This window comes from Gigantopelta aegis, chromosome 9 (assembly GCF_016097555.1).
Source record: "Gigantopelta aegis isolate Gae_Host chromosome 9, Gae_host_genome, whole genome shotgun sequence".
Taxonomy (NCBI): Eukaryota; Metazoa; Mollusca; class Gastropoda; order Neomphalida; family Peltospiridae; genus Gigantopelta; species Gigantopelta aegis.
Genome location: NC_054707.1, coordinates 56053714 through 56079984, shown reverse-complemented (window position 1 = coordinate 56079984; position 26271 = coordinate 56053714). Strand labels below are relative to the sequence as shown.

Sequence of the window (26271 nt, the reverse complement as noted above, 5' to 3'; positions counted from 1 at the left end):
GCCTGCACACATTCCGATTACAGTGACATGCTGATTAAACACAATTATAAAGCAACATACTGACCATACAAATTCTGTAACTTGTCATGAATCGGAGCATCACTGCAATTACTTTTAATACCCAGCCCAGAACGTTGATTACTTTGAAGTTGCCTCGACACCTGTGTATTATTGTTTAGTTGAAGATACACATTCACCTTCATCCCAACGTGACAGGACGGAGCTAATTGTTAATTGGAATATTGTTCCATCAAGGTGACTGACTAATCCAACAGGCAACAAAAACAAGTGTTATTAGAGAGGCGACATGAGTTCGTATATTTTGAGCGACTTGTGTCAAAGATAGTGTATTCAATGGATTCCATTGTGTTAAGTAAATAATTTAAATATATGATATTTGCAATCTTTTCTTATGTTATAATTGGATATCATTTAAAATCAACTTAAAATGTTAGTAATGCACTATTAAGACCACCCCGTTAATAAGACCATATTTATTAAGTCCCATTGGTGGTTTTAATAGCGGGGTTTCACTGTACTTACTTGATTAATTAATAACATCCTCTTGCAGCAATCAACAACTACTGTTGTTAATGGTTTCATGTCGCCCCGTCTGTCAAGTCCAGCTCACCCAAGTGGAGGAGGTTCCACCCCGGGGGCAGGGCGAGGGCGTGGCGGAATGGCAGGAGGCAAGAGAGACCGCGATCTGATTGGACAGACTGTGAGAATCATCCAAGGACCTTTTAAAGGTACACTTGCGAACATTTTAAAAACTTTTAAAAATAGAATTATTTGATTATGTAAAAAAATATTATGCTTAGTGCACAATATTGATTCATTTTATTTAATCGTCAGAAACATTCTGTTTTATTGTACAACCCATTGAAAGAAAATTGTTGTTTTGTTGAGATATGTTTTACCATGCTACATTGTATCATAATGAAATTAGTGTTACACAGGTATAAGTCCTTAAATAACAGTTAAATGTTATCACAGTGGAATTGAGTGTGTCACAGTATTATCATTATTACATGTTGTGTTTATACAATTTTTACAAATAAAGTGTAACCTTTTTTTTTTAAATGTTCATTAGGTTGAAGGTAATAATTTTGTTATTATTTAACCAATAAAATTAACTTAATTTAATTTTGTGTTACGTTTATAACAAGACGGATATCTTTATTACTATGTCGGCCATGGGTTAATATAACATAGTATATGATGTACAAAAATACATTTCTATAGACACGTCTCGATTGCAAAGCAATATGAGAAGTAAGGAGAGAACATATAACAGCTGTATGGTAATTATTGTAATGCTGTTAATGCTAAAGTTAAAAAAGTTAGTTTGTTTCATTTAACGACACAACTAGAGCAACATTGATTTATTAATCATCGGCTATTGGATGTCAAACATTTAATAATTTTGACATATAGTCTTAGAAAGAAGAAAGTTCCGAAACCCACTACATTTGTCTATTAGTAGCAAGGGATCTTTTATCTGCACCATCCCTGAGACAGAATAGCACATACCACAGCCTTTGTTATATCACTTGTGGTACACTGGTTGGAACGAGAGTTAATGCTAAAGGTTAATTTGTTTATTTGTATAGGTTATATTGGTATTGTGAAGGACTCCACAGAAGCGACTGCGAGAGTGGAACTGCATTCAAGCTGTAAAACAATCTCTGTCGATAGAACAAGGCTGGCCACACTTACGTAAGTATATAAATATATATATTATTGTTCAGTTATGTAAAACTATCTCTGTAGATAGAACAAGGCTGGCCACACGTAAGTATGTAAATATATATATTATTGTTCAGTTATGTAAAACATTCTGCCAATAGTACAATACTGGCCACACTTACATAAGTACATATTCAGTTACTTAAAACAGTCTCTGTAGATAGAACGAGGCTGGCCACACATAAGTACATAATTACTTATATTTTTGTAATGTTTGATTTTGAGTATAGAGTGCTCTTTTTTATTACATGGTATCTGAAACTTTATACTGGAATATGTCATTCTCTGTCGATAGTACAATGCTGGCCACACTTACATTAGTACATAAATGTATATATTATTGTTCTGTTACTTAAAACAATCTCTGTAGATAGAACGAGGCTGGCCACACATAAGTACATAATTACTTAATATTTTTTGTGATGTCTGATTTTGAGTATAGGGTGCTCGTTTTTATTACATGGTATCTGAAACTTTATAGATTGTCACAAAGCACAACACTCCATTCATTTTGATTATTATTACTTTTACATTATTATTATTATTATTATTAAAAACATGTTAGTATTTTAATAAGAGTTTGCTATTGATCATAGATTTAAGAAAGTAGGCCTGTATACCACTAATAAAAAACTTTATTTGTAAAGGAAGGTGTGCAATAAATACAGAACTATTTAAAAACAATTTGCTTCCTATTGATTGTATTAATTTTTTTGCACAAGTACATACCATTTGACCACCAAACAGTCTTGTGTTAAATATTTGTATGCACAATAAACTCGTGCAATGAATAAGTAGCGAAAGAACATGTCTGTGAGATTTTTTTATATATTTATTTTAACAGAGGAGGAAGAACAGGTGGTTACAGCTCTTCATATGCCAAAACTCCGACGTACGGAGGCCAGACTCCGATGCATGGGTCAAGGACACCGATGTATGGTTCTCAGACCCCGCTGCATGATGGGAGCCGTACCCCGCATTACGGCAGTCAGACGCCATCGCACGAGCCGGGCAGTAGGACCCCAAGTGGAGGGGGGAGTGCCTGGGATCCAGCCAATCCAAACACCCCAGCCAGGTTAGTATTACAGCCAGTTGATTGAAACTACTGGAATATGTAATTTGTCAAAGTATTGAAGTGTAACTTTTTGATTTATTGTTTGTTAAAAGGGTGGGATTTAGCTCAGTCAGTTGAGCACTTGCTTGAGGTGCTTTCATCACAGGATCGAACCACCTCAGTGGATCCATTCAGCTGATTGGGGGTTTTCTTGTTCCAACCAGTGCACCACAACTGGTCAAAGACCGTGGTATGTGCTTTCCTGTCTGTGGGAAAGTACTGCTAAAGGAAAAATGTAGCAGGTTTCCTCCTATGACTACAAGTCTGAATTACCAGATCTTTGACATCCAGTAGCCAGTGATTAATTAATCAATTTGCTCTAGTGGTGTCGTTAAACAAAACATACTTTAACTAGTAGTGTTATTAAACAAAACAAACTTTTATTGATTTAAATTTGGAATCACATTTTTGAAATCATAGTTGCCAATTTATTTCATAGTATAAGTATAAATGTTTTTCATTTTTGTCTCCCCTATTACGAAGTAAAAAGGCGAGATATAAATATTACTTTTCTGATGGTGACAGCATTAACTTTTGCGTTAAAAGTTTAACATTAAAATTTATGTTTAGATCAGTTTCTCACAAATTACAAGTCCTAGGTCAGTGAAACTTGCTTTATAGTTGCATCTATGGATGTTCATCACATTGAGCTGAAACTTGGTTCATAGTTGCATCTATGGATGTTCATCACAGTGAGCTGAAACTTGGTTCATAGTTGCATCTATGGATGTTCATCACACTGAGCTGAAACTTGGTTCATAGTTGCATCTATGGATGTTCATCACAGTGCACCAAAAGCTTTATGGTAGGCAGAAATTCAGCAGAATTTTTGTTACTTGAAACTTGCAGCTAGTAAAGGTACATAAATTTTGCAGTGGTGTTGCATATTTCTAGAAAGTTTTAACTACCAGCTTATATTTTTGGCAACTCCTTTATATTAATATATTTCACTGAAAAGAAGAAATAAAACATTTTATCAGATATTATTTTGAAAACAGTTATTCTGGAACAAGCCTTCATAGTAAGTTTGTTATCTTTGTTTAAGGCAAAATGAGTATGACTACACCTTCGACAGCACCCCATCTCCCGCTGACTATGCGTCGACACCGAACCCTAGTAGCAGTAATTACCAAGCGGACACACCGAGCCCCATGGGTCCTTACACCCCCCAGACACCAGGCAGTGGCTACTCCCCTTACCATGCGTCACCCTCACCATCTGGCTACCAAGGTAATGTATACATGTTACTGTGATATTGTTTTTTTTATTCAAGCTCTCAAGTCAATCAGCTCAAAGTCCTCTTTATTCAAAAATAAGACTACAAATGTATTATTTCAGCTTAGAGTCTGGGGCCAAATTCACTAAACTCTCATACCAGCGATCTCGCAGTGCAATGCTAAAAGACTTGCAAAGAGGATGCTTTGTTGTCTAGCAGAGCCTAAGAGACCTTTGTGAATTAGGCCCCAAGTCTGATTAAAATAGGACTAAAACATTAAATATATTTCATCTCAAGAGTCCTGTCTGTTTAAAATAAAATTACAAATATATTGTTTCAGGTCAGAGTCTGTCTATTTTAAATAAGATTACAAATCAATAATTTCATCTCAGAATTATGTTTTAAAATGAAGCTGTAAATTTATTATTTTAACTGCTCATGCCAGCTGCTTAAAATAAGACTTCAATTCTGTTATTTCGACTTGTTACTGGCCTGTTAAAATAAGACTATAAAGCTGTTATTTGAACTTTCAAGTTCATAAGGTTATAATGTTTTGTTACAGCTCAGAGTCCAGGCTATTCTGGTACACCCAGTCCAACACCGTTCCAGCAGAGTCCATCACCGTCTGGTTTCGCTGGGACACCGTCGCCAATTGGGTACAGCCCGATGACACCTGGCGCTCCTTTTACCCCCCAGACACCAGGAGCAGGTGAGTGGAGATGCTATATCAGCAAAATATCTATAATCCTTCACACAGGGAATGCCTTTTTTGTGGGAATTCTCTGCAGATCAGCTGTTTTCCTCTCATGGAACATTGCGTTTCCTCGCATTTTAATCGTCCTTTCCTCCAAAATGTGTCGGATGGCACAGATTTTAACCTAGGATTTCAAGAATTTCTGGGACCCCTCTAGATTTTCCTCCTTGATACATTTCACCAATTTCCTCCCCTGTACTATGGAATTTATTACGAGTTTATTTATTTCTGAGCCGATTGTTTTCTAAATTGGTCACAGAAATAGTTGGGTTTTTTTTGTTATTTACAAAACACTTAGTTTTCTTCTTATGTCAAACCAAACTGAAATGAAAAACTAGTGTAGTAGTTAGATGCAGTTTAATTTCAGTCACAGTCACTTCATGAAGCTTGGCACTCCTTGTTTCATGTTATTTAACTCAGTTATGTTGCCAGGTGGTTTTATGATAGGTCTAATGGCTATTTTGGTAAAAGGCACAAATATAGATCCATAGCCTATAGGTTATACATGATCAAATAAAATAGACCATTGTGTTTTGTTGTACTGATGTATATCCATTTTACCTACTTATATCTAAGAACTACGCACCAATATAGATCCATAGCCTATAGGTCTATACATGATCAAATAAAATAGACCATTGTGTTTTGTTGTACTGATGTAAATCCATTTTACCTACTTATATCTAAGAACTACATACAGTAACTCATTCAGTACATGACTATAGCAAACTGTTTAGATGTTTATCGTCTTGTTTTCACGTTTCAGCTATGAGTGCAGATCATGGCTTGACAGACTGGCACACAACGGACATTGAAGTTAGAATCAAACAGTCGCATGAAGATCACAACCTTATATTCCACACTGGTGTTGTTAAAAGTATTACGGTGAGTCATTCTAACCTATACTCCACATTATGGTGAGTCACTCTAACCTATACTTCACATTATGGCGAGTCACTCTAACCTATACTTCACATTACGGTGAGTCACACTAACCTATACTTCACATTACGGTGAGTCACTAACCTATACTTCACATTACAGTGAGTCACTAACCTATACTTCACATTACGGTGAGTCACTCTAACATATACTTCACATTACGGTGAGTCACTAACCTATACTTTACATTACGGTGAGTCACTAACCTATACTTTACATTACGGTGAGTCACTAACCTATACTTCACATTACGGTGAGTCACACTAACCTATACTTCACATTACGGTGAGTCACTAACCTATACTTCACATTACAGTGAGTCACTAACCTATACTTCACATTACGGTGAGTCACTCTAACATATACTTCACATTACGGTGAGTCACTAACCTATACTTTACATTACGGTGAGTCACTAACCTATACTTTACATTACGGTGAGTCACTAACCTATACTTCACATTACGGTGAGTCACACTAACCTATACTTCACATTACGGTGAGTCACTAACCTATACTTCACATTACAGTGAGTCACTAACCTATACTTCACATTACGGTGAGTCACTCTAACATATACTTCACATTACGGTGAGTCACTAATCTATACTTCACATTACGGTGAGTCACTAATTTATACTTCATATTACGGTGAGTCACACTAACCTATACTTCACATTACGGTGAGTCACTAACCTATACTTTACATTACGGTGAGTCACTAACCTATACTGCACATCTGCACATTACGGTGAGTCACTATAACCTATACTCCACATTACGGCGAGTCACTCTAACCTATACTCCACATTACGGCGAGTCACTAACCTATACTTCACATTACGGTGAGTCACTAACATATACTTCACATTACGGTGAATCACTAATTTATACTTCACATTACGGTGAGTCACTAACCTATACTTCACATTACGGTGAGTCACTAACCTATACTTCACATTACGGTGAGTCACTAACCTATACTTCACATTACGGTGAATCACTAACCTATACTTCACATTACGGTGAGTCACTAACCTATACTTCACATTACGGTGAGTCACTAACCTATACTTCAGAATACGGTGAGTCACTAACCTATACTTCACATTACGGTGAGTCACTAACCTATACTTCACATTACGGTGAGTCACTAACCTATACTTAACATTACGGTGAGTCGCTAACCTATACTTCACATTACGGCAAGTCACTCTAACCTATACTGCACATTACAGCAAGTCACTCTAACCTATACTGCACATTATGGTGAATCACCTTATCCTATATCCCACATTACGGTGAGTCACTCTAACCTATATTCCACATTAAGTTTTATTATCCTATATTCCACATTACGTTAAGTCACCCTGTTGTATAATCCACATCATGGTGAGTTTCACTGTCCTATGTTCCACATTACGTTAAGTCACCCTGTTGTATAATCCACATCATGGTGAGTTTCACTGTCCTATGTTCCACATTACGTTAAGTCACCCTGTTGTATAATCCACATCATGGTGAGTTTCACTGTCCTATGTTCCACATTACGTTAAGTCACCCTGTTGTATAATCCACATCATGGTGAGTTTCACTGTCCTATGTTCCACATTACGTTAAGTCACCCTGTTGTATAATCCACATCATGGTGAGTTTCACTGTCCTATGTTCCACATTACAGGGCTGTACCTAGCCTATTAGGAGGGTAGTAGAACAGAATCGTGACACAGTAAGAAAGGTCGTCTCTAACTGAACAAAAAGTGCACTTTTCAGCTATAAATGTGATGGGGAGGGGTAATGGATACTGCTGATGAATATGATCTTAATGTGTTACTTTTTATATTTTGAAGGTTTGTTATTCGTTTATTTTAATATGTTTTTGTGTATTTTAAGATTATGGTTTTGTCCTTTTTAATGTATTAAATTTGTTTAACGTGGGTTTTTAAAAAAAACATCTTGTTTTAACATCATGTTTTTGTGTAATATGGTTTTTTTAAACATGCTTTTTGTGTAATGAATTGTATGTCTTGTTTATGATTAGGGTGGGATGTGCTCTGTGTTCCTACATGAACAAGACAAAGTGGTCAATGTTTCCTGTGAACATCTCGAACCAGTCGAGCCAGAGAAAGGAAATCGTGTAAGTACTCAAACACAGTTAATTACCACTGTAAATTACTGCTGGATGTCTATAGTCCATCCCATGAGGAATGCCTTTTTTCATGCTGTGGAAATGACAACAATTTATTTATTTCTGAGCCGATTGTTTTCTAAATTTGACACAGAAATAGTATTTTTTTGGTTATTTCTAAAACACTTTTACGTTTTCTTCTTATATGAAACAAAACTGAAATTATTTACAAAAAAGCTGTTTGTAGGAGAATGGGACAGACTATAGTTTTACTTCTAATCATGCAGGGCTCGAAATAGGAAGTATAATGAGGCCTACTGTTGTTTTCTTCAAATAGCAGGCCAAAGGAAATATATCCTGCTGAGAAACAAATATGGCCTGCTGGTGAGTGGAGGGTTTAGGACAGTGTGTGGGGAATTAGGACCTCTGAGATGTATTTTAGAGCATTATAAAATTGACATATAACAGTATGACAATCTAAATGAAAAAAGACCTGCAATTTTTTTTTAATTTTAGAAGGTGCTAGGTTTTAAAAATGGACCTCTTTTCTTTCGCAAGTCGCTATTTCAAGCCTTGTCATGTGGTTTATACATGCCGTGTATTCGAAACTGCTCACGAACAGCTAAGAACCCATTCTTGTCACACCACCAGTTGAGGTAGAATGGGATTTGAGAACATTTAGGAACATGATCCCTGTATCAGAACACAGTTTCAAATATTGAGCTGGATTGGGTAGTGGGAGATCACTTTGTCATGGGGAGGATTTTTACAAAGAAACCCTTGAAGTTGTAGCATTGAGTATGCTGTTAATATTTTATAAATTATATATGCATTTAGAACAAATTATCCAGTTTAATGATCTTCTCCAATGCTGTTAGGTTAGGATGTGTCGGACCTGTTAACAATGGGCATTGAAATATTGCATTGATGCAGTCAGTGATACCCACCAACAATTTATTAAAACTATTTGAGTTAACACTGTTTTCTTGCAGGCACATTTGACAGGTTTGAGATAATTCTGCATTTTAGTTACTCCAGCAGTTTGTAAGATTGTTTTTAAATTGTTTGAATTAATTGGTGTTCTTGCTGGAGGCAGACTCTAGTTGGTTACACCCACCCATCCAAAGAGTAGAAACTTCCAGGCTCTCAGTTTAATAATGATTCAACGTTAATGAAACATAAAACAGATTCCTCTGAAAGTGATACGATATTTCTGTCCTTCCAGTGTGTCAGGTTTCTTTAAAATTATTTCAATAAAAACAGACAACAAAAAAACACCCAAACAGCCTGACCGTATATTATCCATTAATGTAATAAAAATTGATACCAGAGCATCTAATTATTAAACTAGTATTGTTTTAGATTTAACAATATCAGGAAAATTGTGTAAGCTTTGAAAGAGAATGCTTCACAATTTTTATCTCACCTTGATGAGGTCAAAAGGTAAGATAAAGGTATTTATTACCCATATGGTTAAAAATATAACACTTCGACGTCATCGATTGGTGCACTACAACCTTACAGGCATGCCAAACAAACGAGTTGAGTGATATAAATTAAGTTCAATTATGGGTAATAAATAGGATATTAAATTCGCTACCATTTCAAATCCTGGTTATGTCCCTGGTGAAATAATTTTCATTGTCACTCACTAAAGCTAGTGACACCTGAAAATTATTTCACTTGGGACATAAACATGATACGAATGGAAGCTTGTTTAATATCCTATCATTCTTCGCTAGTGACTTTCATGTTTAGCTTCAAAATTATTTTGTCACATTTTAAGATTTAGCTCTATATTCTTTACAAATGACAACTTCTAAACCAGGGAAACTTATTTTATAGTTGCACCTATGTATGTTGATCTAAATGCATGTTTAAGAATGTTAATTTATTTTTTAAATGGACACTCTTGCTATTCTAAACAAGAACTATATTTAACAGGTAATTTTAGTTGGTAAAAAAGGCTCCGTTAGTCAGAAACATCATACAGTGGCAGTAAATGATACTTGGTTTATTGTTGTGAAATGTTCATCTCAAATGCATATTAAAAAAACTAAAACTTTATGAAATTAACCAATTTTGAACTAAAAATGTAATACACTATTTAGTTAATACATTGTATTTCACAGGCCAAGGTTATATTGGGTGACGATCGTGAGTTGACCGGAACTCTGTTGAGTATCGATACGCTAGATGGAGTCTTCAAGGCGGAGGATGGGGAAATCAAAATGCTGCCGATCAAATATCTCTGTAAAATGCCGGAACCGAAATAGAAACACATAAAACCTTGTTATGTATGCTTGTTAGAACAGATCTTGTCACTGGATGAAGACAGACAAGTGTTTTCTATTGTCACAGGATGAAGATAGCCGAGTGTTAATGCTGATACAAAATAAAAAGATCTAAAACTATGTTATGTATACTTGTTAGAACAACTCTTCACTGAAAGATGATGTATGAGTGTTAATGCTGTTGTATGTTTATGAGTTTTCTTCTCTGTCGTTACCAAAATAAAACAGGATATATAGATATTCCAGCCACTTGATTTAAAAACGTTGAAGGATTTGAAATGTATCGTAAATGTTTGATTGTACAGTGGAGAATAGTTTGTAATTGCAACATGTCGTTATTATACACTGTGAAAACCTAAACATGTTTAAAAATAGATACCATACCATTAGGTTAATATGTGAATCTTTTTATCCAGAGAATATTTGCATACCTTATAAGGTAAGAATATATTCATATTGTATCCACTAAACAGAATTTTCTCTCTAAATTTTAGGGTTACAACAGGTTCACTTACGTTTTACAGATCTATTTCTTATTTGGAGTGTCATCACATGGCTTACTCACAACTTTTGTTACAGGTATACCGAGATGAAAAGTAAGTTAAACTTATATGAAAATTCAACAAATGGTTGATTTGTGTATGTTTTAATTTTTTAAATCAGACTGTAAATAAATAACTTGCGAGTCATGTACATGTACAATGTTTGAAAGGTAATATGTATTTTTTGATACCAATATGTCCGTTCCAAACCAGTTACATTATTTTTCTCTAAATTCATTTTAGGTTCATTTTTGTGCAGATATCCAATCAGGGTTCAAGCAAGCTGTGCTGGGCACACTTCATATATCTTGTCTGTGTGTCTAGGATGGGTTTATGGTTGAGAGAAATTGGTATAGTGGCCTTATTCCTCTCCATTAATACCCACTTGGTTTAGGAGCCATTAATACCCACTTGGTTTAGGAGCCATCAATACCCACATGGTTTAGGAGCCATAAATACCCACATGGTTTAGGAGCCATGAATACCCACATGGTTTAGGAGCCATTGCAGGGATACAAACCCGGCATCTACAAATCTTAGTCGATAGCTTAGTAACTGAACCATTAACTGGTTTCTTGCTCAACTTAATACTAATAATAGGTTTTCATATTTCCCCAAAGTTTAGTTTTCTTGATTATTTAGGTAGATAAAAATTCTCTCTCCTTAGAACAATATTTAGGAGAGTCATGATGGTAACTCCCCTTAAAAGGAGATGTATGTTATGTTAGCAAAATGCAGTGCTACCACTCAGGAGTACCATGGTGTATGACATAATACATCCATGCACAAAAACTGATAACTGTGGAATGTGTATGATTATTAGACTGAATGACAGACATGTTGATACGACTGTATCAAGCCCTAATAAATGCTCTCATTTCTAATGTTAATAGCATATCATTTGGCTTGTCAAATATGGCACCAAAATTTAACTTTTCTTTTATAACTTTATAAGTATATTTCTGGTTATGATGTATGACAATTAGGTTTATTTCTATGTAGTCTTCTTGTGTTGCTGTTCTTGTAATTGATGTAGTGGTGGGTTGTTGTCTTGCTGTAATTATTAAATGCTAGCTTTTCTTTCTCTTAACTATATGTAATGATCACTACACGTTAGTTTGTTTTGTTGTAGTGGCTGAAGATAATTAAAGTCATTGGTTATATATTTGTGTTTTTGTTTTTGTAGGACACATTAATTAAAAAACTGATCTCTCATGATACTTCATAAGTCTGCATATTCACAATACAAATAGACAAGAGTTTGGTCTTTGTAGCTTATTGGTAAAGTGCTTGTTTCAGGGGTGATACACCAGTGCCCTGTGATGTGTATGAAAGGCTGAAATGTGAGCCTTGTGGGAATATGCATATAAAACGTCTGTTGTTATTCCATTGGAAAGGAAAGGAATATTTGTAAAATTTTAAATGATGGCATTTTAAAATATTGTTATTTCAACATTTGGTCATAGGAGAGGAAACCCACCCCCAATAAATATAGCAGCACAGGATTTTTTTATATGCACTTTCCTACAGACCAGTCAGTATATACCATGGACTTTTAATCTGGTGAGAATGGGGAAAAACCTGAATCCACGGAGGGTGATCGATCTTGCAACCACAAAGCTCTATTGCCACTCCCTGCAACTGCATAATAGTAAACAATGTGTCAGTGGAAAGTTTCTTCTTCCTCTGGCGTTGAAATAATTCTCACATCAACTGCAGTTTGAAATGTGCTGAAGTATGGTCAAATATAATTTTTCTGTCATTTCAAAATGTTTCAGTTCGAAAAATTTCATTTAAGTTCACTGATCAAAAAAACATTAAAAGCTGATCTATATTAAAGAAAGATCAATAAATGTACAGGTCTTTACACTGACAGTGCTTTTCTGATACTAAGAATATCAGGATTACACTCGATATCAAATACACAAACCTATGTCCAGATTGGAACAAAAGGTTTTTTTGCTTTCCAAATAAGCATATTTTTCACTCCATACGAGTATTCACACACGATACACCCATCAGGAGTTTGATGAAAAGCAGATCTTGGTGACCTAGTTATGATGTGCAACACACTGCTATCCCAAGTTGTACATGCATGCAAAGTATGATGATCCTATATGCATTGAAAAGGGAGTTCTGGCCTTGTCGAGGATTTCCTTCAGTGTACGGTAATGCTTGAAAAGCGAGTAGCTACAAGTACTTGCATCCAAGGTTTGATGACCCTGTATGAATTGGATAAGAAAGATATGGCCTGGACACGAAAAGTTTGTGGACAGATGACACCATACCATAATACGACCCGTCGAAGAAATAGCAGTATCCTTAAGTTGTGTGAAATCGGGGTTCGTACATTTCAAATGGTTTCATTTTCCAGGACTTTAAGGGCTTTTTTGGTTCATTTTCCAGGACTTTTTAAGGGCTATTTTGGTTCATTTTCCAGGACTATTTTACCTTTTTCCAGGGGTCTGAATATATGACTTGGAAAGAAGTGTTTGTTAACGACACCCTAGCAGATTGTTTAGTCAGTGGCTGCCATGTCTCCAACATACAACACTTGTTACACACGGTCTACAGTAGTCACACCCCACTCTGGAGATAACTTTTGGATGCTTATGTTGTAAAACTAAAGTTGAAATAAAATATTTTATTAACTACATTTGTTGCACATTGTACAAAATAGTGATATAAATGTGTATCTAATACTCAAATAACAAAGTCACTGTGCACTGAATAGAGGAATCAACGAGTCATTTTTAAAACTGGGTCATGTTCTTATTGGCAGGTGCTCATCACAAGACTTGATGAACTCAGCCCTAAAGTAACACCATTGTGATGAGAATATAATGAATCCCCATCAAATTACTCCAAAGTAACACCATTGTGACAAGAATGTAATGAACCACGCTCTGATTAGTTTTCTCAAAAATAACACCATGATAAGAAATAAAAAAAAAACATTATTTTCTGTTTGCATTTTATTACATTTATTATAAGTTTCATCCAATTAGCCTAGGACAACAATATTGCAGATATGAAAAGCTACACATGGAAATTCATTATTACTGTTGGGTGAATCACAATTATCTTAACATCAATTAATCAACAATATGGTACAGAATAATAATGATTACACATCAATGCACATGTTTAACCAACCACCATGTCCAAGTCGGTAAGATTATAGAATGATAAATTAAAAAACTAAATACTTAAACATTAACTGGTCATTATTGCTCCTGCAGTGATGTAAATTATTCCCAAATATGGAAGGATTCTGATTGTTTGTAAAAAAAAATACGAAAAAGAACATAACCAGTAACATGTAAAATAACTTTTTTTCATAATTAGTATGTGGCACATCTCGACACTAAAGAGCATCAATATAAGTTTTCAAGTAACTAAACACTGCAACAAAGAGTGTTTTCACATGTAAAAAAAAAACCCAAATAGATTTAATCTAACCCTGAGTTGTAATGTTCATCTCAAACCATTAATAAACAACAACAAAGTTGAAAGACTAACTAGACTGTTTTTACTAATGCCAGATGACAGAACTTGCAGTAAAATATTATAATCATCAAATAACAAGAAAAGTAAACTGATTAATCTCATGGATTTGTTTAGTATGATAGTCACACGTCATGAAAACTGATAATAGAATACTTATTAAAAAGGTACATATTTAAAAATGAAATTCATTCATAAAACAATGTCCTGATTTTAATATCGGAAAATGTCCTATATTTACTATGATATTCATGTATTAATAAAACGTCCTGCACTTTATATGAGATTCATTCCTGAGAAAATGTCCTGTATTTAATATGGAATCAATTCATTAGAACATGCCCTATGTTCAACATGAGAATCATTCTATTCAAGTATGAGATTTTTAGCATTATTAGACAATCTTTTCACTTTAGCCAAAAAAAACCCAGCTAAGAATAAACATTTTAATCCATTAAATGATTCTTAACCTTTAGACTACTGGATTAATTTTTAACAAAATCCACGTTGAGTGGGTACAAGTTTATAATTTTTACTCACATATATTCACTTAAATGTTTCATAAATACATGAAATAAAGTTCATATATGAATCGGTAAGTATTATTTTCGTGTTTTTTTTGTAATTTTTATTATTTTAGATCGGCTAAGGGTGATTAAAATTAGGCAAAAAATCGAAAAAGTTGCGTTTACTTACGGGCATTTGTGGCCAGCTGTCCAGTATTTATGTCCATTATTCCCGATAACAGTGATTTTTTGACCAGAATTTTTTTTAAAACCCGAACTACGATTCATATTGCAATATTTGGTCATTTTCGTTGTTGGTAAAACTATCAAATTTATTATCAAATTAGCTGTTACAATCAGCTATCGATCCCTGAAAATTACCGCGACGTGCCGCCATTGTTGTCAAGCGAAAATACTTGCCGAAAACCAAGGCAATTTCAAGGTATTTTCAATTGAAAAAATCAAAACAAAAACCACTATTTTGAAAAAAAATCTTTTTTCTTTAATTATATTTCCGTTTCCGGTGAGTGTCGTGTGCAAAACGGCGGGAAATATGAATTGGGGAATGCACTGTATACAGTGTACAGTATATCGACTGACGTGACGTCGGGCGAGATATCTCGCCTGCAGTAGTCAGAAGGTTAGATCTTTCTAAACCATGTAATAAATATACCATATCATCACAAAAGAGAATATTTTTTAATATCATAATAACAAAAGACTAATGTTTAAGTAATGGTAATTAAACTGGCAATAACTCGACGATCAGTAATAAAGAAGATAAGATTAATGGACAACGAATGATAAGAAAACTAAGACAAGTAAACACTTGACTGGACCGACCGAATTCTGAGGTCAGATTAGCACACCCAGATGACAAGAATTCTTGCAAGTTCAAGATTCTTGTAGAGTTTCCTTATCGAAGACGTACTCGCCCATGCCCGGTCCTACTCGCTTCAGGTTGGCGATGTAGTCGGAGATCTCTTTGATGGATTCCACTTGCTCCTTTAGAAACTTGTCCTCCAAGTAGTCACTCATCTGAAATCAGTGAAACAATTTTAAAAATTCCTTTACAGTTTTGCTGTGGCAATATTTTACAACAGTATCGGTGAGGTACATGTTACGCCCATCAAACGTAGGCCACAGTGACCTAGTTATGGTACACAACACAGCCATCCCAAGTTGTACATGCATGTGAGGTTTGATTATCATAGTGTTCTCGCTGGGTGAAAATTAAAGGAGGGCGGCCGGTCGGCACAACACCCTTCAAAAAAACCCCACCAAAAACCACTAATAAACGAAAAGAAAAAAAAAGAAAAAAAAGGGGGGGGGGGGGGGGGGGGAGTAGTTTGGTTATCATATTGTTGTGTGTAGATAGACTTTGAGAAAAGACATACTCCTTATTTTGCCTACAAAAAAGTGCAATGGGGTTTATAAAAAATCCTTGTCTTTTAATTGAACCGAAGATGATATTGGTCTGACATTCACGGGCAGTTTCGGTTGTGCTGGACCGATCATAGTTTTAGTATTATTATTTTTAATAAAGATTTCAAGATATACGAAAAACAATAAAGATGTTTGTAAAGTGATCTCCTAATGTCAGATACATTTTTGTTATTTCCATCTTCATCAAATGAATCGATCGCTGTGATAAAATATTATCACCAGCTGATAAAAAGTAGTTTTGTTTTTGTAAAGGCGGTGTATATATTATTTGGCACTCAAGATAAATGATTTTAATGATAAACACTACCACTTCCGTTGTTTTTATAAGCGTTCATATCCCTCAAAATGAAAAGTTTACAATATTTTATAAAGAACTGCTGAATAAACAGAATAACAGAAAGTAAAAATCATGTTTCAACCAATTATATCTGCAACTGAGGACAAAATATCAAACGATAGTTAGTGGAAACAAAAGACAGAATGACCGTTCTGATCTCGTGACAAATTTAGCGCCAAATAAGAGGGTTTTTTTCAATTGGAGATTGCCGAATCTGTAAAAAATAAAATGTTTTCATTGCTTACATAAAATATAACTTTTATTGTGTCTATCAAACATACAAATGGATACAGATATTGGACAAAATAGAGGCTGTTAAAAATACTGTTAAATTACGTTATGGTAACTGTCGTAAATGTTTCGTCAATTGCTTTTTTGTACACAACGCGGCTTGTTTCCTTTGATGTCCAGTGTGCAGACTGATCGTTGTTTTTTGTGTGGAAAAAAGTGCATTTGGAAATAGCGGAGATAGCTGCTGGAAAATAAAGAGGGGCGCGCAAAAATAAAGGAGGGCGGGGAACGTGAAAGGAGGGCGGCAAAATGGAATAGCTTAAATGGAGCGAGAACACTGTCATATATGAATTGATATGGAATATATGGCTCTCCTTTCATGTCCAGTCATGCGTGAAAAGTAGGTCACTTTGACGTAGTTATAGTATGCTACACACAGCTATCCCAAGTTGTGCTTACATGCAAAGATAGAGCTCTGCAGTATTGAAATTTCAGGTTCAGTATTGGTGCCGATAGAGTGGTATTTTTGGTATACTCTGCTTTAAATGCATGCCTGAGTTATGGTTCACCCGCTAATTTCATCTAAATAAAATTAAATTCCATACACAAGGCTCTCGTCTGATTTATACCCAACCCATTTTGCGTTCGTCAGATATATTGTTAGCACTTTACTAAATGGCAGGAAACGATTTTTCAATACCAAAATTTCAATATTTTGATATTTGTTTGATATGTTAAATCGGTATTGACATGATACCGATACCGAACACGGTATACTGCCCAGCTCTATTTGATGATCTTGTATGAATTGATAAAGATACGCTCCGGAAACAAAACATTTATAGACTGACAATACCATACCATGCAGTAATATTTACAAAATGGTTTACCTGTAGCAATACCTAAAACGACTATTGTCACAGTAGTGGATTTTAAAGAAAGTCTACAAGTCCCAGCTACTATGTTCACCGAGGGCTTGTGGATTTTACTCTAAAAGCCCTGGACCCATATTCACAAAACATCGTAAGTCTAGTTTTACACATAAACGTAAATCTACGACTGAAGAGCTATTCATAAAACACTGAAAATGTAAGTTACGTGTAAAGATGGACGTAAATATAAGAGTCCTCCAGTTACAACTAACACTGCACGTAAGTCGTGTTCATATAATAAATCACGCACGATCGCCGTTATTTACTATTATTTACAAAAACTGGCAGCAGTTCCAATAATTGAAGCAGTTTGCAATGGCGAACGCCCATGGATTTAACACATTTTTGTTGGTGATCGAACGGATGTTTTCGACTCGGCCAATTTCTCCTGAGTTATCTTTTCCTTTTTAAGAAATATCCTCAAGTTCGTACCAAAACGTGGATCCTCACCAATACCAAAATGTCATGGTTCGCCGTTCGCGATGTTATTGTTAGCAGACGACAAACGAAATTGAGTTTTGCGCATTTGTTATTTACCCGGTAGCCATCGTTTCTAATGGGTTTTTTTTTTATTTCTCCGGTGAGTGTTAAATCATAGATTTACGTCCAACTAAATTACATTTACATTTACGACCGTCTCTGAGAATAAGGTGCTTCTTGCACGTAAACATAAATCTACGGCAGACGTAAGTGCTAGTCGTAGACGTAAATTTACACCTTTTTGTGAAATGGGTCCTGGCTATTTGCATCATAGAAGGCTGGTGGATTTAAAAGTCTACAAGTGACTAATCATGTCACTAATGGCTGGCAGATTTTACAGTCTACAAGCCCTACCTAGTGACTTCACCGATGGCCAATGGATTTGTAATGGATTTTAAGTCGACAAGTCTTCAACGACTAGTGTTTAGACTACAAGCTCTTATATTATACTTACGTGGCTGTCATTGGAGTTGACTGCGACTTTGTGTAGATCGATGAGAGACTGGTTGACATTTTTCTCTAGAGCCAGAGCCGCCTGCATTGCCTCCAACCCAGACCCCCACTCATCTCGTTCTGGCTTCTGTGACATAAATCAAGAAATATCCAACATTTACAAACATATGAAACAAGGTCAGGGCATTTCTGAATGCACTTCACTTAGTCAGTATGCTCACCATAGTATCCAACTTTTAACTAGTCTATTACTAGTTGTATCAGATGAATATATAACATACATTGACATAATATCAGTCTGTCTTTCCAACTAATCAAGGGTATTTATTTGATATTTTTGTGAACCAACAAAATTACAAATACAACTTTTTAAGTGATTTCAACATGACTAAAAACAGAATGACTGTACTTTAAAAAATATTTTAACACTGGTTATTATTAATTTTGGTCAACGGTATTAAAAAAATCAATAAAAAAAGAAAACTTAAAAATATTTTGGAAAATTCCATGTCACCTCCAACTGTTATACTTAATTATGATGGTTTAGATGTAAGATAAATGTGCTTCAAAAAAGCATCACTTTGTGAACAGATGTAAAAACATGAAAGCCATCCATTGAAACCACATTTAACTGTCATATAGCAAAGTAACAAGAAGTGATTTTCAGTGCCTACTGGCTTACACCACCACCATCTTCTCTTCAAGTTCATGCTTATAATTATACACCTCACTACTTTCCTGTCCACATCCCCCAATTTTCATAGACAATAAACACGGTTTTAAGAATTTCAACCTGCACACTCTGTAAGACGATACGTCCACCTCGTTTGTTCTGATACTTCATCAAATCCTCAGCATGCTCTCGTTCCTCATCCGACTGATGTCGGAAAAACTTGCAGAAACCGGGTAATGCTACGTCATCTCTGTCAAAGTGAAATGCCTGGTGACAAAATGAAATTTTATACAGTAAAATATGTGGTAATAACAATTAAAAACAGTGAAATGGTTTGGTAATATAAGAAATAATTAATCAACCTCATGCAAGCCATACCCTCCAGCCAATTAATATGGGGTGTTTTGGGCAGTTCTCAAAAATTATCATTCTGGAACTGTCTGACACTGTCACAGTCACCTGATACAATGTCTGCTCCTTTGCTCATAGAGCTTACGCCTAGGAATCTTCAGATTTTACCCAACAGCAATCGATTCATCTCTTGTTAAAACATGCCCAGTAAGCCAAAGAGAAAATATGAACAATAGACCTACTGAAAATGTCTGTAACACTGCCAATATTTTTCAACTACATAAAAGAAACGATATCAAAGGCTCTAATGACTAACCCCAACCATTGAAAGGTGTGTTGTGTGTGTGTGTGTGGTGTGGGGGGGGGGGGGTATGGGTTGAACTCATGCCAAGATTTCTTTATCACTCACTTAATCAGGCCAGATTTATGAGAAAGAGTTTTTAAAAACAGTCCATCCCATCTTCGTACAAAAATATTTTTTGTAAATAATTTCTGTTCTATTTGACTTTAAAGCCGCACACCCTAGTTCCATCCAGCGAAAATAAATTATAATTTGGTTAATCTACAAACCTGTCACACACTTGGATCACGTTTTTATCAAATGGAGTGAAAAAGCAGGTTTTATATCGATAAATACCATGGGAATCCCCATGCCCCAATTGCTTGAAATAATTTTGAAAGTTAGTATTCTGATGTCACCGGTAGATGTCACTCAAAGCACAACAATGCTTACGTCACGACAAATTTCACAGACTTGGGGTGCGTTCCTTTCACCTCTCCTGGACATGTTCCAACTGTTCTGTCCTGGTTGTATCCCCTCTCCAGATATCGTAAGACTTAGCAAAATTATTGGTTTTAAGGGTTTGTAACGTTTTGTATTGAGACACTTACTTGTCTGAACTTTATTGTTACTGAAAATGTTCACTATCTGTGAAGAAATATCTCACAAATGAACAAGCGAACCGTGCATGAAAAAACAAACCAAACCAAAATGATAATGGTCACATGGTATACCAACATCTGTGACGTTTACACAGGAAGATTCCCTCTAAAAATAGATTGGACCTCGCTTGCTTAACGTTTTTTTCTCGAGTGCGTGCGGCATTTTAAGAAATACAAAAAATGCATTTCGTGGTTTTACAAACATCAGGATTACCAAAAAGCACTTCAGGTGAATGGAAATGTGTATTCTAAATAATAAAATGTAAGTAAAGTGCAATTTTATTTGTGAAAAAATGGGTTTAATAGCGAAAAACAACACTGTAATGGTTAACAACTAGCCATAACTAGGGCGTGTCCCTTTAAGAAGAAAACTAAATGTTTTTTGGTAACAATTTGTCTTCCCAATTTAGAAAACAATTGACTCAGAAATAAATAACTTGTAGTACATTCCATAGCATGATACTATTGATAACATGTAGTTCACCAAGGTACTAGTAACTACGGTCCGTTTTTTAAAACATTTTTGACATTTATTGGACCTCAATAAACATCATAATAATAAATATCGTGCCGGAGACGTTTATCTTGATGAACTAGATCCCTGTGGGATGGTCACAGACTATAGTATAGGTGTTTAAAGGGACATACCCTAGTTTTTAAACACTAACGCATATGTTTTACTAGTATAGCCGTTTTTGATAACTTAAATCATACTTAACTTAGATTGTATTGTTTAGATTATCAATTTTCATACATTCGAAGTGTTTTTGGTCACCCTGGTGTTTTCAATACCACAAAATGCATTTCTCATATTTTTAAAAACGCACGTGCATCTGACAAGTAACAGTTATGGAGTCGAGTTTTAGTCGTATTTTTCGAGGGTATTTCACCATTTCAAAGTCACACTCATGTTTCCATCAATTGTAACTTTATCCAAATGTCTTACAGGTTTGTAGATTAACTAAACTTAAAGGAAACATGTCACGAGACCATATTATAGCTCATTTTAAAAGCAAAATGATATAAAATAATATACAAATAAGTTTATAACAATAAAATAAGCGTAGTTAACTTAAAATGAAGAAATTACGCTAATCAGTATCAAAGTATGATTTATGCATATTTATTCGTGAGCATTCGGAAAAAAGGGAAGTGATGTCAGAGCCTCTGTACTCTTCCATTGTTGTTAACTGTTTATATATGGAGTAAGGGGCTTACGATCTTTTCAGTCCAACAGTGCCGTACTGCGTGGCTTACGGCTTTCCAAAGAAAGACACGTGTATTTTATCGCAAAACAAAAGATTGGACACCAACACTGCATAGTACTTTGGTGTCAGCCTATTTACAGCCCGGAGCCCGAACGTTACCAAGAGACAAAAACAGTACTCGGTTGCGAATGCCGAGGTGTATATTGTACCTATTTGGCACAAAGATACACCTCAGCATGATGTATTTATATGTTAAAACAAAAAGGTATAATTTTTTTTTTTTAATTTGGAAAACAAAAGATTTTTCATGTTAGGACTGTAGTCCTACATAACAAAATCTGTATTCACCGTCCGAAGAAGGAAACGTCAATAAGTAATTAAATATGGCATATACAAACATGGGATTTGGCATGAGGATACATCTCAGTACGATGTATTTAAATATGTTTTTTTTTTAAAAACGTGTAAAAAACAAAAATAATTTTAAATGTTTTTAATCGTTGGGCGGAGTACGTCACAAAAACGTTCCTCATCGACAGAAGCCCCAAAGTAACACGAAGTTCAATACAAAATAAACCACTACTGTCGGTGTCAAAATAACTATTATGTTTCATCCACGGGCTGACTTGAGAATCGAAGTGTTGTTTTAAATAATTGGTCCTTTCTTTCCGTGGCCTGCACATGTGATTCCTGATTGGCAGGTGTATATTGCAGGGTATCGACCAGGTAAGTGATTACCACGGTCTAGACATGCGTACAAAATACTGCCAGTTTTTTAAGATCACAGGGTATTGTGGCGTAACCTGTCGCGCCTATAGTACAATGTTAATGGACATTATCAGCCGCCCTGCTTCATTACTGTAAATAATGCTGTAAAACCCTTGATTAAGTAGACTTTCCCGTCTAAAATTACAAAACTGACCAATTACGTAGTACCAAAGAAAAGAAAATTATCACTTGGGTATCGTGAGTGGTAGTTTTTTTACTCTAACGCACCCTACCAATAGGCCTAATAATATGCTGCTTTTTTTTTAAGACAGAAAAATACTATAACCCCATTTCGTTCTATTGATGCAAATTGAAATATACTCTTCAAAAAAAGAAACGCAAAAGGGTACAAATGGGTTATAACTCCGATTTTATGTTTCCTACCGGTTCATGCTTTGTCAATATAAGGTCATTGCATGTCCCAAACACATTCCCACGGTTACATTCGATAAAACGCAGCTACTGTACAATAAAGTTCCAAAATGTGAATATTCGCAAAAACGCAGCCACGTGCAAACCATGTCACCACTGCACGTGTGTTGTCTGCACGTGCAACATGAACACCAACAGTATAAAAGTGCAGGGTGTTCGCTTGCCTGGCCTCTGTATCTGGCCGACAGTTGACAATCCAGGACATGCCACGTCTCAGTGAACCGCAGAGAAACAATGCCATCGGCCGACTAGACGCAGGCGAATCCAGAACGGCCGTTGCCAGGGCATTCCATGTGTCCCCAAGCACCATCTCCAGACTGTGGGACCGTTACCAGCAACATGGATCAACACGTGACCTCTCTAGATCCGGTCGACCACGGGTCACTACCCCCGGGCAGGACCGCTACATCCGGGTACGCCACCTTCGGGAACGATCGACTACTGCCACCTCCACAGCCACAGGATATCTGACCAGACCGTACGGAACCGCCTACGTGAGGTAGGAATTCGTGCCAGACGTCCAGTTCGAGGTGTCATCTTAACACCACAACACCGTCGACTCCGACTGCAGTGGTGCCAGATTCATCGACAATGGCCTCAACTGCGATGGAGACAGGTGTGGTTCAGTGACGAGTCCCGATTTCTGCTCCGACGTCATGATGGAAGATGTCGCGTGTATAGGCATCGTGGTGAACGTTATGCGGCAAACTGCGTGCAGGAAGTGGACAGATTCGGCGGGGGTAGTGTCATGGTGTGGGCAGCCATCTCACACACTGGCAGAACTGACCTGGTCCACGTGCAGGGCAACCTGAATGCACAGGGCTACATTGACCAGATCCTCCGGCCACACATCGTTCCAGTTATGGCCAACGCCAACGCAGTGTTCCAACATGACAACACCAGGCCTCACACAGCACGTCTCACAACGGCTTTCCTACAGAACAACAACATTAATGTCCTTCCTTGGCCATCGATATCACCGGATTTGAACCCAATTGAGCATCTATGGGACGAGTTGGACCGACGCCTCCGACAGCGACAACCACAGCCCCAGACCCTGCCCAAGCTGGCAGCAGCCTTGCAGGCCGAGTGGGCCACCATCCCCCGGGACGTCATCCGTACTCTGGTTGCTTCAATGGGCAGGCGGTGCCAGGCAGTTGTCAACACACGCGGAGGCCACACCCGGTATTGACTCCAGATGACCTTGACCTTGGTGGTGTGTCCTATCACTTACTCACAATGGACTAGAGTGAATTGTGAACAATCCTGCAACATTTGGTAATTATCGGACTCACCATTCAATAATTAAATCAATTCTCCAAATGTTACGACAATGTGGTTTTGCGTTTCTTCTTTTGAAGAGTATATATTTAGTTAAAAAGTTGATTATACTCTCAAGTCAAGTTTTACAAGTCAGGTTAATGAAAGTGAAGCGCCTTGTCGTAATTTAGAGCGTTTGGTTACACGGTGCATACAGATTTCATTATGTACAGCGCGAACCTGAAAAATGCGATATTTTCTATAAAAAAAAAAGAAAAAAAAAAAGGTTTGTCCTACATTTATATTTTTCACATATTTAAATACATCATACCGAGGTGTATCTTTATGCTAAATATGAACAGTATACACCTCGGCAGTAGCATCCGGGTTTTGGTTTTGTCTCCGGGCTGTAAATTGGTCGACCGGTCTGGTCTGGCACCGGTCTGGTCTGGCACCATTGGTTTCTCCACCCTCCGACTCACTATCCGTTTTTTCTTCAGTATCACTGTTGTAAGTAAATATGTGTCTTTCTTCATTTACTAACAGCTCAAATTGATACGGCAAAACGTTTTGCGAACGAACACTCATTGTTTTGGTAAGCTGTGCAAGTCTTAGATTCTTTATGAGTGATACGGACTAATGCTTTTAAGTGTAAGGCTTCAGATCAAGCGATGCGTCTCTGACGTCACGGGCCTCGTGGTTGCCCTGCTCATTAAAGATCAGCAATTTCCGCTAACAGCTCGTATCTGGGGGGGGGGGTTACGGAGATATTTTAAGTAATTAATTTTTTATTATTTTTTTTTTTTTTAGGTGATTCAATTTATAATTAATTGTACATGGTTGGTGCCAAATATAAGTCACGTGACATGTTTCCTTTAAGTGTTAATTTTCACGGGTTGAAACTAGGGAATGTCCCTTTAAGCCTTGTAAATATAAGAATAAGAATAAGAATAATTTATTTGTATAACACCCGAATATGGGCAGAGCAAAAATAACAATATAATATACATTTATCTGCAGTAACAGTAACATAAATATACATTAATTACATGAACAAACATCTGAATCAACAAATACATATGTAATTGAAGCCTTATTACTAGTGATATTAATATTTAGGTAAAAACAAATATTGTCATAAGTGTAGAGCCATAATTTGGCATAAAAAAACCATCAACTATGGCGTTTGTGAATTATTGTTCACGAATATATGTAGTTACACGCGTATTAGATTATAGACAGGTTTTGTAAATTTGGCCCATTATGTTTTGCTATCGGTGATTGCGAAACCTTTTGTCGTCAGAAAACTAAATTAGTACACGAGGGTAACTTATTCCCCTTGTTCTCACCATGGACTGATAAACATAACTCGCATACAACTCCATGTTTATCTGACGATTTATTCCAGCCTCGCACTCCTCGGAGTAATTTTGACGAGCTAAAGACATTTCAAATAATAATATATGGAATGCTTTCAATAATAATATAATTTTTTAAAAACCTTAAACGTTGGCCAAAAGTGTTCACACAACTTATATTATATAAGGGACAAAATATAACAAAATTTAATAATAACCAAAGGGCAGAGAACTCAAAATTGTCGTGCGCTCTAACCAATGAAATTAATCCGTTTGTCAGGCGGGTTCATTATGTTAGAGGTGCGCATAGTCTACTTCATTAATTACTTTTAAACACATCGGTAGCAACAGTTACTGTTGTAGGTGCTAGGTTCGCATTCCAGTGTCGGCTGTAACTTAAAACGAGTCCTTATGGTTCCAGTGGAAAAATATAAGACTAATTATACATCGACTTATTTTCCACGAAATAGTACTTCCTGTCCTATAGTCATTCTATAAAAAAATGTTTTTGTGTGAATAATTTCAGTTTTACATAAGAAGAAAACTAAAAGTGTTTTTGAAAAAAAAAACCCAAAACCAAACTATTTTGTGTACAATTTACAAATCAATCGGTTCAGAAATACATAGGTTAACTTGTAGTAAATTTGT

The 26271-nt window shown here is 36.0% G+C and overlaps 2 protein-coding genes across 6 annotated transcripts in view; one reads left to right on the top strand and one right to left on the bottom strand.

Moving 5' to 3' along the window:
• Positions 1-11902, top strand: part of LOC121380683 (transcription elongation factor SPT5-like) — a 34268-nt gene extending 22366 nt beyond the window's left edge. For all 5 annotated transcript variants that reach the window (XM_041509626.1, XM_041509628.1, XM_041509630.1 and 2 more), the window contains exons 20-27: positions 572-749; positions 1614-1719; positions 2594-2824; positions 3909-4093; positions 4642-4788; positions 5600-5718; positions 7817-7912; positions 10036-11902. In XM_041509626.1, the coding sequence (XP_041365560.1) occupies positions 572-749; positions 1614-1719; positions 2594-2824; positions 3909-4093; positions 4642-4788; positions 5600-5718; positions 7817-7912; positions 10036-10179 (1206 nt within the window). In that variant the 3' untranslated portion in view covers positions 10180-11902. The remainder of the gene's footprint in view (positions 1-571; positions 750-1613; positions 1720-2593; positions 2825-3908; positions 4094-4641; positions 4789-5599; positions 5719-7816; positions 7913-10035) is intronic.
• Positions 11903-15437: 3535 nt separating this feature from the next.
• Positions 15438-25840, bottom strand: LOC121381229 (soma ferritin-like). Its single transcript, XM_041510447.1, has 4 exons — positions 25615-25840; positions 19425-19571; positions 18633-18758; positions 15438-15790 (listed from the first exon to the last, which is right to left on the bottom strand). Exons 1-4 carry the CDS (start codon positions 25711-25713, stop codon positions 15647-15649), a joined length of 516 nt encoding a protein of 171 aa, XP_041366381.1. The 5' UTR covers positions 25714-25840; the 3' UTR covers positions 15438-15646.
• Between the last annotated feature and the right edge of the window lie 431 nt (positions 25841-26271).